This window comes from Corvus cornix, chromosome 9 (genome assembly GCF_000738735.6).
Source record: "Corvus cornix cornix isolate S_Up_H32 chromosome 9, ASM73873v5, whole genome shotgun sequence".
NCBI lineage: Eukaryota > Metazoa > Chordata > Aves > Passeriformes > Corvidae > Corvus > Corvus cornix.
In genome coordinates, this window is record NC_046339.1 from 10,448,272 (window position 1) to 10,468,487 (window position 20,216).

The window sequence follows — 20,216 nt, forward strand, 5'->3', positions numbered from 1 at the left end:
TGTTTGCTGCAAGGACTCGGAGTCCACGTGCATCAAGTTTGCTTAGGGTCAGGAAGGCAGTCACTGGAGGGGGATAGTGTTTTCCATTCCTCTTCATCACTTCTCAGTGTCTCTTGGTGGCTCAGTTGACTCTTCTTAGGGCTTCACTGCTCACTGGTGGTAGAGGCCACATCAGCACCATGCACAGGATTCCCAGTGCTCAGAGTTGTTCCTGAAGCTTCGTGATGAAGGTCCGGAGTCAATTTGCTGCTTGGGGGGGGGGGAGGGGTTGAGGGAGGAGCTTTATTGGACTGGCTAATATTGCAGGAGTTAAATTCGGAGAGATGTTGTGCAGATCAGCAATGATTAAGGGAGTTCCAAAGGACTCCCAATTCCCCAAATCACATAATTTGCCATATGATGTAAAATTGATGACAATAAGTAGTACCATATGGGAAGGGCATCCCAGGAGAGCTGCTACTGAGTTTATAAGTACCTATGGCACTTACTGTGTTTGGTTAAAGACCTTTAATGAGACCCGAATTTTGACATTATACCCTCTTTTGAAGGCCACAAGAAGTAGGAGAGCTTCATGGCTAGAGATCATGCGCCATAAATGAAGATATAAATTCATTTAACCTTCAGAGGGGAACAGTGCCAAGAAAAACAAGCAGCTTTGGGAGTTCGTAAAGAGCAAATCTCTCTGGTCAGCCTCAGTCACTGCATTTGACTAATTAGAGGACTGGAGGTGATGAGGACAAAGCAAAGAACTGTATTTTAGCAGGGCATTTGAGGTTTGCAATTTGGGGAATTTCAGGCAGAAAAATGAAGACAAATCGGCTTAGAGGAGAGACATCCAGAGATGTAGGTTACACTTCTATCAGAAAGGGACAATGGGTGGCATGATTTTTGCAGGGCGAAGGGTGTCCCCTTGGTTTAGTTCTACAGCTGATTTTGAAGGTGATGAAGTGATGTAAAGTCAAAAGTTTTCTCTTTGAGTTCTTTTACATGGATGGAAGAGAAGGGAGAGTGGGGAGGATGCAGTCTGCCTTTCTACACTTTGAGACGAACTTGAGTTATCAAGGGAAGGTGATGCTTTTATTGTGTTTCAGAGAAAAGCCCCAACACAGCTTTCAGTCACATCTACTGTCAACAAACAAGGTCCTAATTCCCCATATCTGGTCAATCTCTTGGCCTTAGGAGTGATGGTTCACTGTGCATGGGTGATACTAAGACAGAACATCATAGACCTACACGAAGCCAGTGAATTTAGGAAGGCGTGGGATGGAAGACAGAGCAGACAGTCTGGAAGCACAGACGGTTGTTGCTCATTTTTTGTTAAATACTGTTGCTACCCACTACAAAGCATTAGCTTAATTAACTCAGGGACAAAATCTTCTGTCTTGGCGAAGTCCATCAACATCCAGGGAGTATTTGGTCCATGTTACAAATATGAAAATGAAATGAAGATTTATTTGGGTACAGTCTAATAACAGAAAAGCCAGCGTGTCTCAGAGATGAATGTACTAACAATTTCAAAAGTAGACAAATTGGTACTCTACCCTTCCATTGCTTATCAGATGTAAAGATAAATTGACTTGGAACCCTCAGTGTTTTACCTTTGCTTCTCCAAGGTGAATGGCATCCTGTAATTAAAAGCAAAAACAAGCTCTTATGCCCAAACATTTGAAAAAAGAAAAAGGCAATGAAAAAACTTTGTCAGGCTGTTATTACTGCATGGTATTATCTGCTATTGATATTCCTGGTCTGACATTTTTAGATAATGCGGTCTCAGCTTGGGATTCGTGGATTGCAGTTCCTCTGCTGTGGTGTATTCTTTCATGGTTAGAATTTTCTGAACTTACAGCATTAAGATCGTCCTAATGATAGAACCAGAGCACACTGTTTGCCTTATTTATGCAGTGTGATTTCACTCTTTGCTCTTAATGCTATTTATCATGGTTAGTCTGGTCTTATCCTTTGCCTCCAAAAGTAGGTGATGACTAATGCTTCCAAGGAAGGAAGGATAACAGAATCTCAGGCATCCACAGCTGATTTCAGTCAGGTTTTTGTTTTTGATATTAGTAATCATTTTACCTCTTCTATTTTAAGTTACTATTCTTAAAAATGGCCTTACACTGTCAGCTACCATTTCAGAAGAGGTAGCTGGAAAATTGAAGACAGTTCAGAGTAAACATGCATGAAAGAATCAAGAGAAAGCTGTCCTTTACAGGGAGCTTAATTGATACTTAATTTAAATGTTTTGGTTTGATTTAAGTAATGATCTGGCTGCATTCTGAAAGGATCTGCTTAAGGAAGAGAGGCAAGTCTGTAATGCAGATGACAGAAGCAAAACAAAATGCAATGGTTGGAGGTGGAGCTAGCTAAATTTTAAGCCAGACATAAAGGAGAAGATGTAATTATGGTGCTTAATTGCTTGTCCACACAATTTACCTTATGCTGTGTTGGGTTCTCCAACACTTGCATTGTTTCAGCTGAGGCTGCATGTGCTTTATAACAAATATTCTTCAGCTCAGGAAAAGCTTTGTGGAGCAGTAGTTGGTGATGGTTCAGATGGTCAATGAGAGGCTTTCAAAGCAGTGGCATAAAGAAGATTTAAGGGTTTTTTTGGTGGGGGATGAGGCAGTGAATTTGGGAAGGGGGTAATGCCAGAGTGGTCAGTGAGTAAGGAGTCACAGGAAAAGCTTTTGCAGCAGTCAGACCAGGAACGGAGCTGTGAATTACAGCTGGCCAAGGATGGCTGTGGGAGCGTGGCAGGTGATGGCACCACAATGACTCACAGGCAGTGACATATGTAAGAGTAAGTTTAGAGTAAGAGAATTAGTTATAGGCCCAAGTTCTCCTGTGCTGTTTTGATTACTTGTCCACATCACAAAATGTTCTGCTCCAAAGAAGCTTCTGATGGAAAACCAGGCAGTATTGCAGTGAATGGAGAGAGCACTGATGGCTTTGTCTGAATTAGCCAGGGTGTTCCACTGTGGAGAAGGCTGCTGAGAGGCGGGGGCTGTGCCTGTCTGCAGACCACTGTCCCTTACGTTCTTCCTTGTGTTTGGCCTTCTACCAGCTGACAAAAAGGAGGGAAAATAATAGCAAACCCAGAAGTTTAGCTTCAGCTTTTAAAAATAAATGAATTTATTTTCTTTTTCTATGATCTTGCAGAGTAGTTAGGCTAAATTTAATTGACGCTGGGGAGCTGGGGCTGGAACAGATGAGGAAAAGGGAACTTGCTGAAAACACTGTCAGGGCACAGATAGCAAAAACGAGTTGCAGTAAATGCATAACAGAAAATGAGACGGGGAGAAAGAGGAAGAGAAAAGGCTAATGGGGAAACAATTAGAAAATACCACCATGGCCAAAACAAAGGCGTTAGAGGTTAGCCGAGAGGGAGCTGTGTGCCAGCTTACAGTCAGCAGCTGAGTTACAGCAGTGTGGTCTCCCTGCTCCCAAGCTGTCCATGGGAGCAGGCTGCTTTTTAAGCTCTTTCATTGAAATTCTCTCATTGTCTTCAGCCGTCCTCAGTGCTGTGCAACCTGGCTACTGAAGCAGACGTTCTTGGTTTGTGCATCACACAACCCGTCCCTGTCATCAGCCTAGCAGACCATGAGAGTTCAGTGGGACCGAGGCATGCTGCCTGGGGGGTGGTTAAGGAACATTCCAGAACAGGAATGGTTATAATCTAGTCAGTACTGGGATTTTGTTTTTCTTTTGCTTTGAATCAGTATGGAGGCACTGTCCAGGGTCTGAGGGTGCTCCATTGCAGCAGGATGAAATCCATCTCTTTTATATGAGATGTCAAGCCAGAGGCTGAAAACCTGTCAGAATTAAACTCCAGGATGCTTTTAGCGATGGGTAAGGTACAGTCATCTTTGGATGTAATAACTCTGCAAAGTGCAGACTTGTCCTGTTTAGCTCTTAAGGCTGACTGCCCTCATTGCTTTCTGCTCTTAAAACCTAGATAGTTGCCTGAGTTTTATTGCTGCTTTTACAGTTTTGAAGGATGGAGGAGGAGGAGACAGCAGTGTAGGTGAATCTACTGGTGGAGTGACGGTTGTTTTCCAGGTCCATCAGGCCTGGTCTTGGTAATGGGAAGTACCAGGCGGTGGGACCGTGGTTCCTGTGCCCTTGGCCCCCACCCACTATGACTGGTTTCCTCTCCAACCCTGTGGGGAGGACCTGCCTTTCACTTCTTGCTTTCAGAATGATGCTCTGCACTCTTACTGTAGTGTTGGACAGCAGGCCTGTGAGGGAGGAAAGTTGTGTCCTTGCAGCTCAGCCTTGGATACATTTCCGGGCTGCTCCTGCCATGTTCCTGGCTGCCTCATTTCTAGCCAGCTTCAGTGGCTTCCCTTCACTGGTATTCAATTCCTAGTGCAGCAGGCTCACTTCCTAATGGTAGGAATTGTGAAACCACTGTCTGCATGTCAAACAGTCTGACTGCATGACCAGGAAGAGACAAAAGTGTTGGGACTGATGTTTGGCAGTTCCTCTCTCATGCAAGGAGTGATGGAGGCGGAAGATGACCAAAAATTGTCTACCTCATAGTGTTGGGTCAGACACTGGGGCTTCAAGTAGAAATTACTCCTCAAGCAGGAAACTGTTTCCTGAAGTAAATTACTGGTTGGAATAAGCACACATGTATATACATCAGTTTTAGCATTGCTCTTAGCTGGAGGTGCTGGCCTTGCACTACCGTGTTGAGACCTTGATCCTATGTCTTGTACTGATCCTCTTCCATGATCAAATCAAATATTTCCTGATTGGGTCACAGATACCTGCTGGTTTTGGTAGACTTAAGGGGTTCTGACACCAAAGCAGTGCATGGGCAGAAGTGACAGGGTGCTCAAGAGCTCCAGAATTAGCATTAACTTTCGTCTGTGTGGGGTCTTAATTTCTCCATCACATCTCAAATCCAGCTCCATAGGACCATCTGATGGTACAGTAGGACCATCATTGCTACCCAGCGAGTGTGGTTTGTGTGGGGTGAAAAGCACTTGTTTATTGCAGTGAACAGGTTTTTTGTAGGCAATGTTTTCAGCAGCATGTGAACCCAGTTCTCAAAAGTGATGTAGGCTTTTAAGAGGCTAAAGCCAAAATTTTCATAAATAAGTAATAATTTGGGCTGCCTCTGTTTTTTGTTACACAAGTCAAAATGTCTGAAAGGAGCCTGGTTGTCAGCAGTTATGAGATTCTGGCATTTTTTCAAGATTGACATGCTTTTAAAATGTCTTAAGCTGGGCATTCAGAAATGGAGGCATCAAGAATGGTTAGCTGCTTTTGAAATCTGTTTTCTTAAAAGTCTGAATGAAAATCACTGGGGCATGGGGTCCTAAATGACATGTGAAAAAGTGCTAAAAGTGTATTTTGAAAGTGTGTCTGCCTATCTGTGACTAGACCTGTCCCCAGAGCACCTGCACTGTTGTACATTAATGTACTCAAAAAGGCCTAACAGGGAAAGGCAAATACACCCCTACTGTGCTGAATGCAGGGTGGGATTGATGGGCTGCTTCAGGGTATCAGCCTGTCTCTGCTCTGGTTTGAAGAGGGAAATAGCAGTGATTTCTGCAGGTAGCAACAATAACCTGATCAGTAATTCTGACCTGCTGGGGAGAGAAAGACAAGTTTATATCTAAAGTTCTATACATTAGGAACAACGTGTTTAAAGTTAAGCATGCACCAGTTAAACATATTTTAAAGGCTTTTGTAGGTTTGATTTCATAAACCAGCAAAATAGCAGGATTGCAACTGTTATTTCCCCAGCCTAAATTCCTAATGTACAAGTGACTCTCTTTGTGTCTCCTCTCAGACCTGAATCATGTCCCACCCGTCCTGGTTGCCACCCAAGAGTACCAACGAGCCTGTTGGTCATGTTACTGCAAGGATGGAGACCACACACACCTTTGGGACTCCCAGCATCTCCGTGTCCACCCAGCAGACCCCAAAGAAGTTTGCGCCTGTGGTTGCCCCCAAACCAAAGTACAACCCATACAAGCAACCAGGAGGTGATGGTGAGTATTTATTTTTTAGGAAGGAACCACAACTGCCTAGTTCAGAGGAACTGACTGCTAACACAGGCTGTTCTTGATTTGTTCTTTGTTGGTGAGTTTGTGGGAGCCTCTCTTTTTCAGATCATTCAAATCAAGAAGAATGTGAAGGTATCTCCTGCCCTTGCTCTGGTTAGTTACCCCCCTGAGAGGTGCAGGGCTGGGAGAGGGCATGAGGACAGATCTTTCTTGGTTTTTAATTGAAAGCAGATGTCCTATGTCCAAGACTGGTACTTTTCAAGGGGTTTTGCTTGTTTGGTCCCTGCTGGTACATGTTGATTCAAGGAGCTTGGGCTCAAACAACCCTTTTCGGTATTGGTTCTTTTACCCCAGCACAGTGGGAATGCTTTACAAACAAGGGATTTATCTGTGGGAATAGGAGTATAATTGGAGGTGGTAGGGCATAAGTTGGGCCAATGAGTCTTGAAGTGTTTCTTCCCCAGTCTGCTGGCTGGATTGTTTTACTTTTGTTCTTTCCCTCTATTATGGAACACTCTTGAATATGAAATAATTGAGAGGATGTTTCCATGACCATCGCAATGGCCTCTGGAGCTGTTATGTCAGCAAGACAAAAGCCTGCCAGTCACTGTGTATCAGCCTTCCTTTACTTCTTGCTGTGAAAGTCCTCGTCTCTCGATGTAGTTGAGCAACAAGAGTGGGATTTGGGTTCCTGGCTCGTGGACACATGGAGGGAGGGAGTTCCCAGTAGCAGGAGTGCGTGGCTGGGAGCACCTGGGATGCCCCTGGCTGACAATGGAGAGTTTGTGATGGAGCTGCAGCAGAAACAAGGTGAAGGCCAAGGATTTTAGGAGAGAGTGGTAGCTGTCTTGGCAGAGCATGACATTTCTATCCCTAGTGATTTACTGTAGGTAGAAATGGGGGGAAGTTCTTCCCCTCCTCCTCTCCAACCTTTCTCCAAAGAGAAGTTCAGTTGTGTTCAAGAAAATTGCCAAACCAGCTTTTGTATCTGGTTTTGGATGCTCTACATTGTTCCTTCACCACTTTTTCCTCTTTTGTGTTGAGCACAATGAGATAAATATCACCTGTATATGTTTTCCTCTTTCTGCTCTATCTTTTGAAAGCGTATGCATTTTCAGGAAGACTACAGAGTAATGGAAAAGAGAAGAAAAACAAAGCAGCATATTAAATCCTACACTTGAGTGATTTTCTAAAGCTAAGGACATTTTATAGGAAAGTTGGAAAAGCCTGATGAGTGTTTTGGTTTTTCTTCCTCTGCCTCTCTAACTTCGGAGAATTCAGAACGAAAAAAGAAAATGTGTTGGAGGGGGAAAAGCGAAGTCATATGCACCTGTTCTGCTGCCTTCAGTAACAAAACTTAGTGAGAAATAGGAAGAGAAAGACATTTGGAATTTAAAAAGTAAAAAATAATCCATTTCTCAAATGCAAAGAAAATGTCACCTTCAAGTCAAGTGGAAATTCTTATTTTTCTAATTCTCTTGCAATTAAAAATAATAATGGAAAATGACCCTTTTTTCCTAGGAAATCCGTTCCTGATCAGTCAGTATTTTTTGTGTGAAAAAGGTCAGTATGTCTTAATTGTCAGTGCTTTAGTGATTGTAGGTCTGATTGTATGTGACTCAGGAACATTACCACCTTCTAAAAAAATTGTGCTTGCCATTTGGGGAAGGAGGTTTTCCCAAAGAGCAGAGCAGGCACTGCAGGCTGACAAGGGGACACAAGACATTCAAACGTTTCTCATGTGACCAAGAGTACCTGGGCTGGAAACCAGGAGACAGTTGGGAGCTCCCAGGGGCCTTGGTCAGTGCAAGTCCCTTGCCTTGTCTGATGCTGGGCTTTTAGAGATCACATCATTATCTGACAGGGCTGGAAGGGCTCAGGGTTGGCCAAGACCTGGTCAGGGATGGGCTTAGTGAAGTGACAACATGCCTGCAGCTTAAACTAATCCACTTTCAGAAGGTGACACACTGCTGGTCTCTGTCAGCAGCCCGTGCAAAGCCACTGCCCATCCATATACAACCCTGAGAACGTGAGTCTTCTGGGATCTGGCAGGCAAGGGATGAGGGGACAGTGAGAAATTTTTTGCTCGATGTGCTTCATTCACTTTCTATGGCTCCCTTCACTCCTCCAGGCTCCCTAATTTTTTTTTTCATGACCTCCCTGATTTTTGCAGCAATAATTAAGCCTGGGAGATGACTCCAAGCCCCACTGGTTCCCTGCTTTACAGGGGCACTATCATTCTGCCTAAATTTGTCCTCTGTTGGATACAGGTCTTTCTCACCTGGTTAGCTGCGAGTCTGTAGGTAGGGGAGCAGCAGCATCCCCTTGCACCCTGGTGTGTTTTCATCCCTCCTACCCTGCCACAGCTGCTTATCTGGAGGCACATGGGCTTCCCATGCATCCTTCTGCTGGAGATGAGTGGGAGCAACAGCACTGCTCTGGGGAAGGGCTGTCCTGGGGATGTTGTGGGTCAGGGAGTGGCTGTGCTCATCACAGCCTTGCCTGCCCCAGCAGTGTCACTGGATTTGGCTCCCTGCAGCCTTTGTAGTATCTGGAATCTCTCTGGGAGACTGGCAAAATCTGTTCCTGGTAATTGCTTCACCTGGTTGCTTTTAATGTTTAGGAATATGTATCCTCTGGCCTTGTGGTTCTTCTTATTATTTTGTGGGTGTGTTGCTTGCACGTAGAGGGTCTGTCCACCTGATCACATTTGTGTTTTTATTTCTTGATTGTATTAAAAGTAGAGGGAAAAGACACTGGAGTGACAGGCCATGGAGCAGGTACTGTGTATACCCCCCTCTCCCTCCCATCTCCCACCAAAGCATTTCCTTGGTCTCACCTTGACTTTTTATTTCCTGACACCTGCATAAAACTCAGCTAGAAGGTGCTGATTAAAAGCTACTTAATGGAACTTTAACAGAAGTTAGAAATGGTTACATGACTGAAAAAAAGTGAAGTGGCAACAGCCAACATTTTATAAACCAGAAGCATTTTACTGTGATTTGAAGCACTCAAGGCATGTGTTTAGACCAGTGAAGTTGCAATTTTCCTGGTGCTGCTAGCCCCCCTTCTTGCTGTTTGCCACGCTGAGTTGCTCAGCTTGTTTTGGACCAGATTTATCAACTCATCAAAGCAGAGACCATGCCTTGCTCTTGCAGGGATCTGTTTGGGGGCCCCTGGGTATGACTGCAGTAGTGGTAAAAGTAATGATCATCATCATCAATAAGACCGCAGCTCTGCTTAGCATTCTGCACAGGTCTCTGCCATGCAGCCAGCCCAAGAGGCAGGCACAGCCTGTTTTTATAGGTCCTACAAATGCCTGCTGTGGTCTGAGCTGGGTTCCTGGAGGGTTTAGTGCTTCCACTCCCCACTGTGATGGTTTGCAGGGGATTAACCTTGCCTGATCCTGGGAGGTGTGAGCACCACAGTTCCTGGGAGGTGCCGGTGCTCATCATCTTGGAGAACTCTGTATTTACCCCACAGAGAGAGGAGAGCTGTTCAAGCTTGGGGAAGATCTTTATCTACCAGGTGAACAATTGTGCATGGGGAGGAAGTGTAGCTGCTGAGGAATTAGGCTGGAAATCAAAATTAGATGTCCAGACATCTGAGCCATAGCTCTTAAGAGTTTAACTGGGGTCAGGGGTGGTCCTTGGATGGAGCTAGATGTGTTTGAAGTTTAAGAGCATCTTCTCTTCATGCTGGGAGAAGATGAGTCCTGAGATGGATGAGGTATCAACCAGCCATGGGTCCTGACAGTCTGCTTCTTATATATTTGGCTTCTTTCTCCATGCTCATGTGTTTGGTGTTTCCTGCCCCCTCCCTCTTTTCCTCAGCAGACCCTGCCCAGCAGTGTGCACAATGGGTTTTGTCCTACACGGAAAATCTCTTAAAGAAACTAGTATCTTTTTTCTGAGGGGTTGGTATTAATTTTGTTTCCTTTAAAAGCATTGGGTGCCCCATTGTTTAAAGTGCTCAGGGTCAGGTTGGACAGGGGACCTGATCTAGTGGAAGATATCCTAGCTGATGGCAGGGGCTTTGGATTGGATTATTTTTCAAGGTCTTTCCAATCCACACCTTTCTGTGGTTGCCCTTCCTCCTTTCCCTGCCCCTTGTTTCTCTCCTGCTCTCCAGCTTTTAAACTTAAAATGGTATTTCAGCATCTTCAGCAGAGCTGGAGCCTTAGGGAAACACTGCCACACAGGTGTTCGCATCGATGCTGGGCTCAGGAAGATGGAAGGATTTATAGCTTGCAAATGAAGCAAATTCCATTTTTGCCTTAGTTCCAGAAAATGAGGCCTCACCCTGCGAGGCAGACTAAGGAGGCATCTGGTGTGGGGTGAGGTTGATGACAGCTGATCTGCTGGCTCTGTGCCTGCTGCCATGGGGCTGGTGCTGCTGGGGTGGCACTGGGGGTTGTAAGGCCAGAATCGGGGTCTTCAGAAACATGTAAAAATCTGTCGTCAGTTAGAGGTGCTCAGAAAAGTCTGAGTCAGGGCCACTGGATGACTTGGGAGCAGCGAGTTAGCAGTGTGAGTTGCCTTTTGGTTTGGATCCTTTTGGTTTGAATCTTGTTTTGGTAACCACAAAAGTTCTTTCCCCCTTGCCTTTCCGCCTTGCCTGCAAATAAAGCTCTGTGAGGCCAGCAGAAAGAAGACTCTTCTGAAACAGGTGGAGCACAGTGGTGGTGAGCTGGGGAGGCTCAGCTGGATTGCAGGGTTGGGCTTTCCAGCCCAGCATTTGTGGGCACTAGGGCAGCTCCTTGGGGATTGAATACACCTCCTCTGCCACTGTGTGCAGTCACTTGAAGGATGATTTCATGGCAGTGGGGAAGGATATGAGTCCATCCTTGCCTACTGGGAAGTGCAGATCATTGCATGGCTCCCAGGAGGTCTCCTGCTCCTGCAAAGATGACTCTTTCCACTCCGAAAAAACCAAATCTGTCATATTCTTGCAATGTCTTTTGTTCGTGTGAACAGGACTGTGTGTTTTTCTCAGTCTGCCTGAGACAGAACAAGATGCTGCAGTGCCAGCCCTGGTCAGAAAGGGATGTGCAGGCAGCACCCTCACAGGGCAGTCACTCCTTTTGGGGGGCTGCCCAGTGCTTGGAGGTGCTTCTCTGTCACACTCTGGGGCTCTCAGGACATGCTTTACAAAATTAGCCATTTTAGTTTATGCTCTTGGGTACTTCTAAATTCAGTATTTGTTAGTGCTGATGTCTTTCCTTGTAATTGCCATCCTTGGTGAATATAGTATTTGCAGAAACAGTTAATATGGATTTAATAATGGAAACTAAATGAAGGGATGAGACTCAAAGCAAGCTCCTCTCTTCTCCTTCCTTTCCTTGGGCACCTTTCTGATAGGGTGAACAACAGGTCTCATGTGAAGGTCTTTGAGGTTTTAATTACTTTTTTTTAAAAAACATCTCCTTCCATTTACCTTGGTTGGAGAAGTGGGCTAGTGATTCATGAGACAAGGCAAATAAGCAGGACCAGCTCCAGGGCAAGGCTCTGTTGTGGATACCAGTGTGTGTTCTTGAACCCAGCTGATCTGGGTTTGCCAGAGCTTGACTGTCTGTGCCCTCCTCTTCCTCATGTGTGTGGAGGCTTTTGAGCACTGGCAAGTTATGTTCTGCTATGTCTGTAGGGGTCTGGGAGCATGACTTAGCAGGCTGTTTGTTGTTTTGCTGTTGGGGTTTTATTTTTTTCCAGGCAGATATACCTAGTGGGTTTTGTTTACAGCAGCTGCTATCAGTAGCTCTGTCTTAGTTTTTGAATCTTGGGTATGGATTTATTGGACTAGACACCCTGTGTTGTAGCTGTGCTGTTCTCTGCTCTGCAGTCTTTGACAGTTCATAGGGGCCCACAAGGTCCAGAGTCTATTCATTACTTGTATTGAGAGCCCTGAAAGAATAAATTCAGGCTGACCTGACAGATTCTGTGGTTGTTTCGGGTTTTTTTCCTGGTTATCTGTGCTGGGTCTGTTCCATAGCAGGAGGAATTGTCACTAGTGGAAGGGCTGTGTTGGCTGAGAGGCAGAGGGGTGTTGTACCTGCTCCTTGGAGTATCTCAGGAGCTTCTGCAGTACTGTACTGGTGGTTGGAGGGAAGCTGGGATGCAGGCACAGTGAGCTGTCTCAGCCATGCTCCTGGAGTGGTTTTGTGTGTGCATTGTTCAGCACTAGCATGGGATGATGCAATTATCCAGAACTGGACAGGCAGCAGGAGCTGTCTTGCACAGGTTAGGAGTTACGCCTGTGGACCATTGCTGCTGCCCAGATGAGGCATGGGAACACGTTGTTATTCTGAATTGAGTCCTGTGAGTACCAGAGTATTTCCAGTGGGATCTGCTGGCCCCTCTCTTGCTCCTCATCTCTGCCGCCAGCTGAAAAAAAATCATTGATGCTTCATGGGGGAGGCAGTGTCTCAGTGATGGGACCAAAAGATAGGCTGAGAAGTGCTCTAATGCTTTTCTGGTCCCATTAATTGCAGTGGATGCTGTTGTCCCATCCCTCACAGGACAGATCTCATGGAGCTGAAAAATGTGGTGTGAGTAAAAAGGTGACCTTACTGTTGCAAATCATCCTGACTGGGCCTGAGCACAGCCTCCATGTCAGTTCTTGTTTATTAGAAAAAGCTTTTTTAAAGTGCATATTATACACTTTTAAAGTCTTTCTTAATCCTTCCTTCATTTTTCCATGTGTTTTTTGTGCTGAATGAGATGCAGCAAATGAAGCAATACTTTATTCATTAGTGTCAGAACTGCATCATCCACAGGCTCTTAGAAAATGCAGCCGGTGAAAATGATCTTGAGGCTCCAGGCCTCTTTGTGGTGGGCTTGCTACCTTCACACAAGAGCATTTAAAGTACAAACAAAGCCCCTGAACACCACAGAACGTGTGGGAAGGCAGGGGTCCCTTGTTAAGGAGTAGCTGTGAACCAGTTTGGGGCAGCCTTTTGGAAGTGTCCACTGATTTCTCTCTGAGGACATCCTCTCTCCCGTTGGTTAAGAACCAAGCAAAACCAGTTGGAAATGAGTGGTGGTTCTCATTTGTATAAAACTGGATTTAAACTGCCCCAAGCAAGCTGGGCCATGTTGAAGAGGCGTGGGACCAAGCTGGTGCCTTTGTGCCTGGGCAGCGTCGCTCCACTCAATAACTTCTGAGTTACGGGCGTAGGGATTTATGCCCAGTTGTCTACAGCACAGTGACCAGTGTCAGGACCTGTGATTCTCACCAGTGTGAATAAACTGGCTCTGTGTGGGGTCCTCTGTCTTGATAGCAGTCATCCCAAAAGTTGTGCTGGATAACAGTGTCTGCATCTGTTGGTTTGTTTTTTTGTTTTTTTTTTTTTTGCCAGACACAAATCTGTAGAACTGTGTCCTGGCTTTGCTCTCAGGATGAGCATTTTCTTTTTTGAAATACCAGCTCAGAAAAAGGCCCTAGGAAAAATGCAGCATAAAACAAGGGCATAAAAACTGTTATTGAACCAGTATACTTATCTGTAGTTCACAAAATGTCAAGTCAAGCCACCAGGTTTTATTAAGTATTCTGACTGTGTTTTGTTAGAATTACAAATATTAAATTTTCACAGGCTCTGGAACACATTGCCTCTTATTTGGGAACTACTTGAAGTAGTGCCTAGCCTTGGGTTTCATTCTGGTGAGTGAGCTTGTATTTTCTCAGTTATTTGGTATCATAAAGCAAACACTGCACTTCTCAGCAGGTAGATTCTTAATTTTTTTCTGCCTTGACTATTTTTTCTCATTTTCGTTTTCTCCTGTCTGTCTGTTCTTCCAAGATACTATATTTAATTTTTCCACTTCATTATTTCAAACATCGAATAGTGATTCATCTTAGCAGTGGCCTGTTCTGTGAACCACAATAGTTTGGGTAGAATAAAGAAAAAGGGCAAAAAAGGGAAGGGAAAAAGAGAAAGAAAAGACTTTTCTGACACACTGAAATGGAAAGGAACCATCGTTTTATAACTTGAATTGCAAACATCTGTCATCAACCATATCAAACCTTCTGTTAAAAAGATAATGTTTGTCCTATATGTAGTTTTACATGGCTGTATATATGTAGTTTTACATGGTGCCCAGTCAAAGCAAGAGAGCAATGCTAATGCAGAAATAGCTTGAATTCAAGCAGGCAGCACTTGTCCCTTTTATTTTAATCTGAAATGTTAACATCCTCCAGATGCTAGTCTGTTAAATAATAACAATTGTTATAGGACAGTTAACAGTCAAGTAATACTTTTTTTTTTTTTCCCCTGCTTCACACAATGCTGCTTTTCTACACACTGAAAACTAACCATTATAGTAAAGGATTTTATGTATGCTTTTCCTTTTCTCTGCGTCAAGCTTTTTTATTTTGCCAGGCTGAGTCCTGCTAAATCAGAGCAACCAGTAAATGTCTATTGGATTATATTACAGGTTGGTGTAATAAAAGGTTGGAAGAATAAATGAGCAACTCTTGAAGCCGCAGAAGCTGTGCTTGTGGCCAAAGAGCAGGCATTTCTGGCAGTGAATCCTACACAATTACAATTTGGACTAAATATACAAGGCCTGAAATGTTTGTTGCTAAGCAAAGCATGTTTAGGTGGGGTTGGCACAGGAATTGAGGGTCCGTGAGCAGGACTGAGAGTCCCGTGGCTCTGCTTTGCCGGGGGAGGGCGATTTTGCAGGAGATGAGCAGGGATCTGCTGTGGTTCCTAATAAGCAGTGAATTAGTTTCCCACTATCTGAAAATTCCCCTCCTGTCTTCTTTAACCAGCACGTGCACTGCAAAGTCACAGCCATGGAAGGAAGTGCAGGCATGCTCCAGGGGCTTGACTGGGGATTTACCCAAACTCTTTGAGGAGCTGAAGTGCAAAAGAGTCGCATGTCTCTTCCAACTCTTAATTCCTGTGATGACAATGACTAAGGAAAGGTTTTGATTTCGTCTAGACATGACCCAAATCATAAAGCCAAACCTGGTGTTAAGGGCTGGTGGGTAGAAATTGCACTGTCATGACAGCTGGCATTTGTTGTGCAAAGCATTGAATTTATGGGAAATGACATGGAGATGAGGAAGGAACCTGTGCTCTGGGTGGGTCATCTCTGTTACAAGGCCTACTTGAGAAGTTTTATCAACTGGTGTTTCTAAATACTCTGTACTACCTGTGGTATGAGGGTCTGCCCAGGGGTCCTGCCACAGGAGTTGCCCTGAGTGAGCTGGTGGGAGGAGAGGAGGCCCTCAAGAGTACGAAAATGGTACCAAAACAGTGTGGGTAAACACAATCTTTCAAAAGTCGATTTAATAGAAGAAAGTATAGAAGTTTGAAATTTATGTTATAAAAAGTGAATGTGGTGAGGGTTGAATTCGTACTGAGTGGAGACTGATGGTCTCTGAGGTTGGTGGCCCCATCCTTAGAAGACCAGTTCTTTGGTAATAACATCAACAAAATCAACTTTCCTTAACTTTTTGCCCCATGTACCCCTCAGTGCAAGCTCCCAATCCGTGCTCCAAGTTTCCTATCTCCTCTGCTGGCTCCATCCCCTATTCTTTTTTGCAGAGAATACAGTACCAGGCTGTGGCTGCATCTGCATGAACTGAGAGCCTGTTGGGCATCCCCGTAGCTTCCTTGGGACTGCTGGACACCTACAGTTGGATATATTTCCAGCTGCTTTCCTTATCCAGCTGCTTTCCTTATCCATCTCATCTCTTTGCAGGACCAGGTCACCTCTTAGCCTCTCAAGTGCCATGATCAGCTTTACAGCATGCTATCAGACCCTTCAAGAGAATGTTCTGACCCAAACTGTGCTGTCTGTTTGCAAAGTTTATTTTTCAAGAGAATGAAAAGGAATAATCATAGTTCCTAGGTCACTTCTCGGGAAGGGTAAGAAAGGAAGGTTGCTCAGTGAGGATCCATTAACACCGTTCTGGCTGTCAGACGGTGAAGCACAGGAGGTAAAAGTCCATTCTTCTCCCTTCCCAGTCCTGTGATTTAAAATGTTTGAGCGTGCACTTCAGAGCTGGGGAAGTAAAAGCCCCCAGTTGTGCCTGGAGACTCTCCAAAGGCCATGGCGAGTGAAGGGGCTGTGGAGTGTTAATACAGTCCATTATTTTGTAACGAGCCCGATGTTCTTGTATGAGCCGTGTCGGGCTGTTGTCTGCATGCTGTCTTTGCTGATCACAGTAATCGGGTCATAAGAGAGGGAGAAGTAATAGCGCGTCTCTTAGCAACCAGCCCCAGGAGAAAGAGAAAATTACTCAAACAGACTATCCAGCCAGGGAAGTAGAAAGATGAAATTTTCTGAAAGTCTGTTGGAAAGTGCTCAGGGACATAATTCTTTTATGTGTGAGATCCTTACAGGCTGGATCCAATAGTATCAGATGCTTTTTTTTTTTCCTTGTTGTCTTTCTGGTAAACTTTTATTTTTAATTGGCCTCATGAAAAAAAAAAAGGGGGGGAGAACCCTGTGAAACAGAGACATTTTGAAAACATAAGGGACAGATTTTTGTATTTTTGACGACGCCAAGGAGAAGGGAGGGAGGGGAGGTCAGTGTGTCTCAGGCAGGAGATGAGGGGAGTCTCTTATCTCTGCATGAGTGCTTTGAATGCTTCCCATGTCAGTGTGAGCCAAAGCACGTTGCTGTATCTGCCAACACTGCAGTGGCATGTGCAAAACAAACTTGTTGGGTCTCCATTGCATAGCACAGGGTGTCATGTCTCATGAGTGTCACAAACCGTGTGCTGTGGTGATTGATAGCTTGGCAGAGAGCTGGACCTGACCTGCCCTCCCAGTGGCCGTGCCAGGAGAGCCCAGCTGAGAGGCCAGGCAGAGCAGGTACTGGTTGAGTTCCTGCCAGGAGCCTTTCTCTCATTGTCTTGGTTTTTTGTCCTCATTTAAGCTACTGGTTTGTGTAAAATATGTAGGGAGATGTCTCTGAGACCTTCTCAAAGACCATGTGGCCAATGTTGGCCCCAGGTCTCAGAGGGAGGGCAGTGGCAGGAGCAGTCTGGAAGTCATAGTAATAAATTAAAGCATTTGCAGTTTGTGTATGGGATGGGGACAAGTTTGTGTGCTTGTATCTTATACTTCAAAAAGTTTCTTTTTCATTCCAGAAGTTGCACTTCTGTGGTCAGCTAGTCTGCATCCTTCCCAATGGGGTATGCTGACTGCTTAGGGAAGGGGACCAGGCCTGGCGTGGTCTGCCCATCCTTGCTAAGCAAGAGCGTAAATCTGTGTGTGTTTAATGGAAAGAAGGGGAAATACTCTAAAATTGTTGAGAGTGGCCCAGATTTGTGGTTGCATCCTTAAAACTATTGCAGGGACAAAATGTTTCTGAAAGCCTTGCTCAGTCCCTGGCTTTGAGGAGACGTAAGGGAGCTGTTGCATATGTGGAGGGGAACAGGCACTGATCCAGCTGCTAGTCTGTGCCCTTCCTCTGCTTTTGTGTTCTCTGTGATACCAGGGCACATCTAGATTGTTCAGGGGGACCAGCTCACCTCTGCAGGTGGTAGTTTGATGATCAGTAACAGGTCTACTTGCAGATTCATGTGGTTTACTGAAGGGTACAGCCATTCCCCCTGGGGATCCTGGACAGCTGGGTAAAAGGTTCAGGTTGATCTGGACTGCTGTGGTTGAGTTGTTGTTGGTACCTGGGTTTGTTCAAGTCTTGCTAAAGTTTTTGGAGACAAGGATGACTTCAACATCTTATCCTGGAAATAATCTGTACAAGAGAGGAGAAAAACCTCAACCTTGCAGCTGTACTGAATGAATATCTTAGGAGCAACATCTACTACTGTCAAAGAAAAGTGAGATAAGGAACACTATTAATTGTGACTTCTTCCAAGAAAATCATAGAAGCTGCTGCTTTGCTGTCTTGTCATAAAGAAGAAAGACTTTCTTCCTTAAAAGTTTAGTAATTGAAGACTTTCCTTGCTATTTTTGTGAGTACCAGTAAGTGATGTTTCCTGGAAATTTTCCCCCAGCTCTATAAATACCATCCCAGGGCTTACAGAAGTGACTCACTTTGGGAAGTCAACACCATGCACTTCCTCAGCACGGCCTGGCAGCCCCCCAGCCAGAGCACACAACTTCTGCAAAACTGCCAATTGGTTGTTCATCTGCAGTACAATTGGGCTCCTTCTTGAAAACTGAATTCCTGTTGCTCATTCTGACCTTCCTGTCAGGTTAGAGATGATGGCACAGGGGGCAGAAGAGGCTAAAGCACAGTTTGAGTCTGGAAAGTTGTAATTGGTATTTTGAGGTGCCACCTTTCCTCTTGTTAACAAGCTCATTGAATGACCCCGACTGACAGATAGATGAGATGTTCCTAATTGCCATATCTCACTGTCCTGGGACCAAGGTTATCTCACAGACCTTGCTTTTGAAATTGGGTCCTTTCTTCCTTCCCGTTAACTTTTGACATCACTTTTGTACCAGCTGGGCACAAATAGAGCCATTTGTAATTCTTTGTGTGGTGCCCAAGGAGAAATAGAACCTGGCTGACTGAATTAATTCTGCAGGCATAGAGGGAAAATTACACTGGGAGCTCAGGTCTGACACAGCTGTCTTACGTAAAAATCAATTTATAAAAACAAGAGGCAACTCATGAGGGAAGTGTGAGTTGGGTAAAATCACAGCTGGTCTGCATCTCCTCTGGTATCAGCATGGATGGGCTACCATGCAGTCATACCAGATAATGCATGAAGTATTCCAGTATATTCCTAATCTTCTGCTTAGTCTGTTCAATGCCTTAGATTTGAATTAAATTAATAATTGATCTCTTCTTGTTAACCCATCCCTGCCAACTGTGATCCTGCTGAGTCTGACACTGTAACCTTTTTCTACAGCCGAAATTTCAGTTGGGTTTGTAACAGGAGAGTACTTGACCGACTTCTCTTGGTGCATCGGGTGCTCGGCTTGTGTGTGTGTAAAAATGGGACACAGGCCCTCAAGAGGGAGAGATGACCTTGTGGCAGCAGGAGGAGGTTGGGCTGGTGGATCTCCAGCTGCAGATCTCTAGGTTTTGTTCAATTGTTTACGTCCCTCATTAGGATCAAGAGTCTTTCAGACTTAGCTGCAGGAACGATTGGTTTGGCTGAACCAGAAAACTCATGATGTTTACAACATTTCTCCATGCCAGTAAATCATTCTGATTGGATAGACAGAAAATACTTTAAATTTAGCAGCTAATCCAACGCAAGGGATATGATCTGTGACCACAGCTGAGATATTTCCCTGCAGTCAGGGTTGGACTTTTTAAACAAGAAATCTTTGAATCATCAGGATTCCATTCTGAGTATATGGTGTTTTCCTGAAATTATGGAGACAACCTAATGGAGGGTCCATTTGCCTTTTTATGCCTTCTCATGTGGGAAAACCAGTATAATATTCCTGTTTCTGGTGCGCATTTAGCGCTGCCTCTTTGCATCCAAAAGTGCTCTGGCTAATGATCCCTTTTGCCTCAGTGAGAATGTGTTTTGTAACTGCAGTAGGGAAACAAATAAAAGAGAAATAAAGTAGCAGGGTGACTATTTTGGGAGATGAGCTTTCGCTTGGTATGTTGATTTTCCGAAGAGATATGGCACATCCAGTACCTCGTGTAAGTTGACCATCCACCATGGCATGGGACTGTGGAGCGGGAATATTCCATTTTAAGACTCTGTTGGGCAAGACATGGGCTCATGTTTAATGAATGTTGCCAACTATTTAAAGTGCTGTGAATTCGACCTGTGAAACTGGAGGCGGAGGTGACACAAGTTGGAGAATCTGGACCTAAATGTCAGGGCCTAAAGGTCACTTTTCATCAGAGCAAAGTGCAGTTGTCACCACAAATGTGGGGCTGCAGGAAGGGCATTGTGAGGCTCCCTGTCTATTTTATCTACTGCTACTTGACCAAATATGCTTAGTTTACACTAAGTCTAGAGGGGCTTTTTTCTGACAAGCCTGTCCAGCAAATGTGGTTCTGATTGTATGACTCAAACTCCCCTTTTTTTGTTTTTTTGGGTTTTTTTTTTTGGCTTTTTTTCCCCCCTGTGATCGAAGAGCTGTGGAGAAGTTTCTGGGCATTTGGACAGTGGCTGAGATGAAACTGAAATCAGAGCTTTCTCTTGTAGCAGTTCTGGCTCCATCATGCCCAGAGTAATGAAAACTCTTTATGAGAGGAGCTGGAAAACTCATGAGGCATCAGAAGGAGCAGGAAGAGGCA

General features: G+C 44.7%; 1 protein-coding gene across 1 annotated transcript in view; it reads left to right on the forward strand.

Annotated features, from left to right (window-relative positions):
• Nucleotides 1-20,216, forward strand: part of LOC104687932 (LIM domain containing preferred translocation partner in lipoma) — a 334,159-nt gene that overhangs the window by 111,345 nt on the left and 202,598 nt on the right. The window contains 1 exon segment of the mRNA XM_039556675.1: nucleotides 5,804-6,005. Within this exon segment, the coding sequence (XP_039412609.1) occupies nucleotides 5,813-6,005 (193 nt within the window). The 5' untranslated portion in view covers nucleotides 5,804-5,812.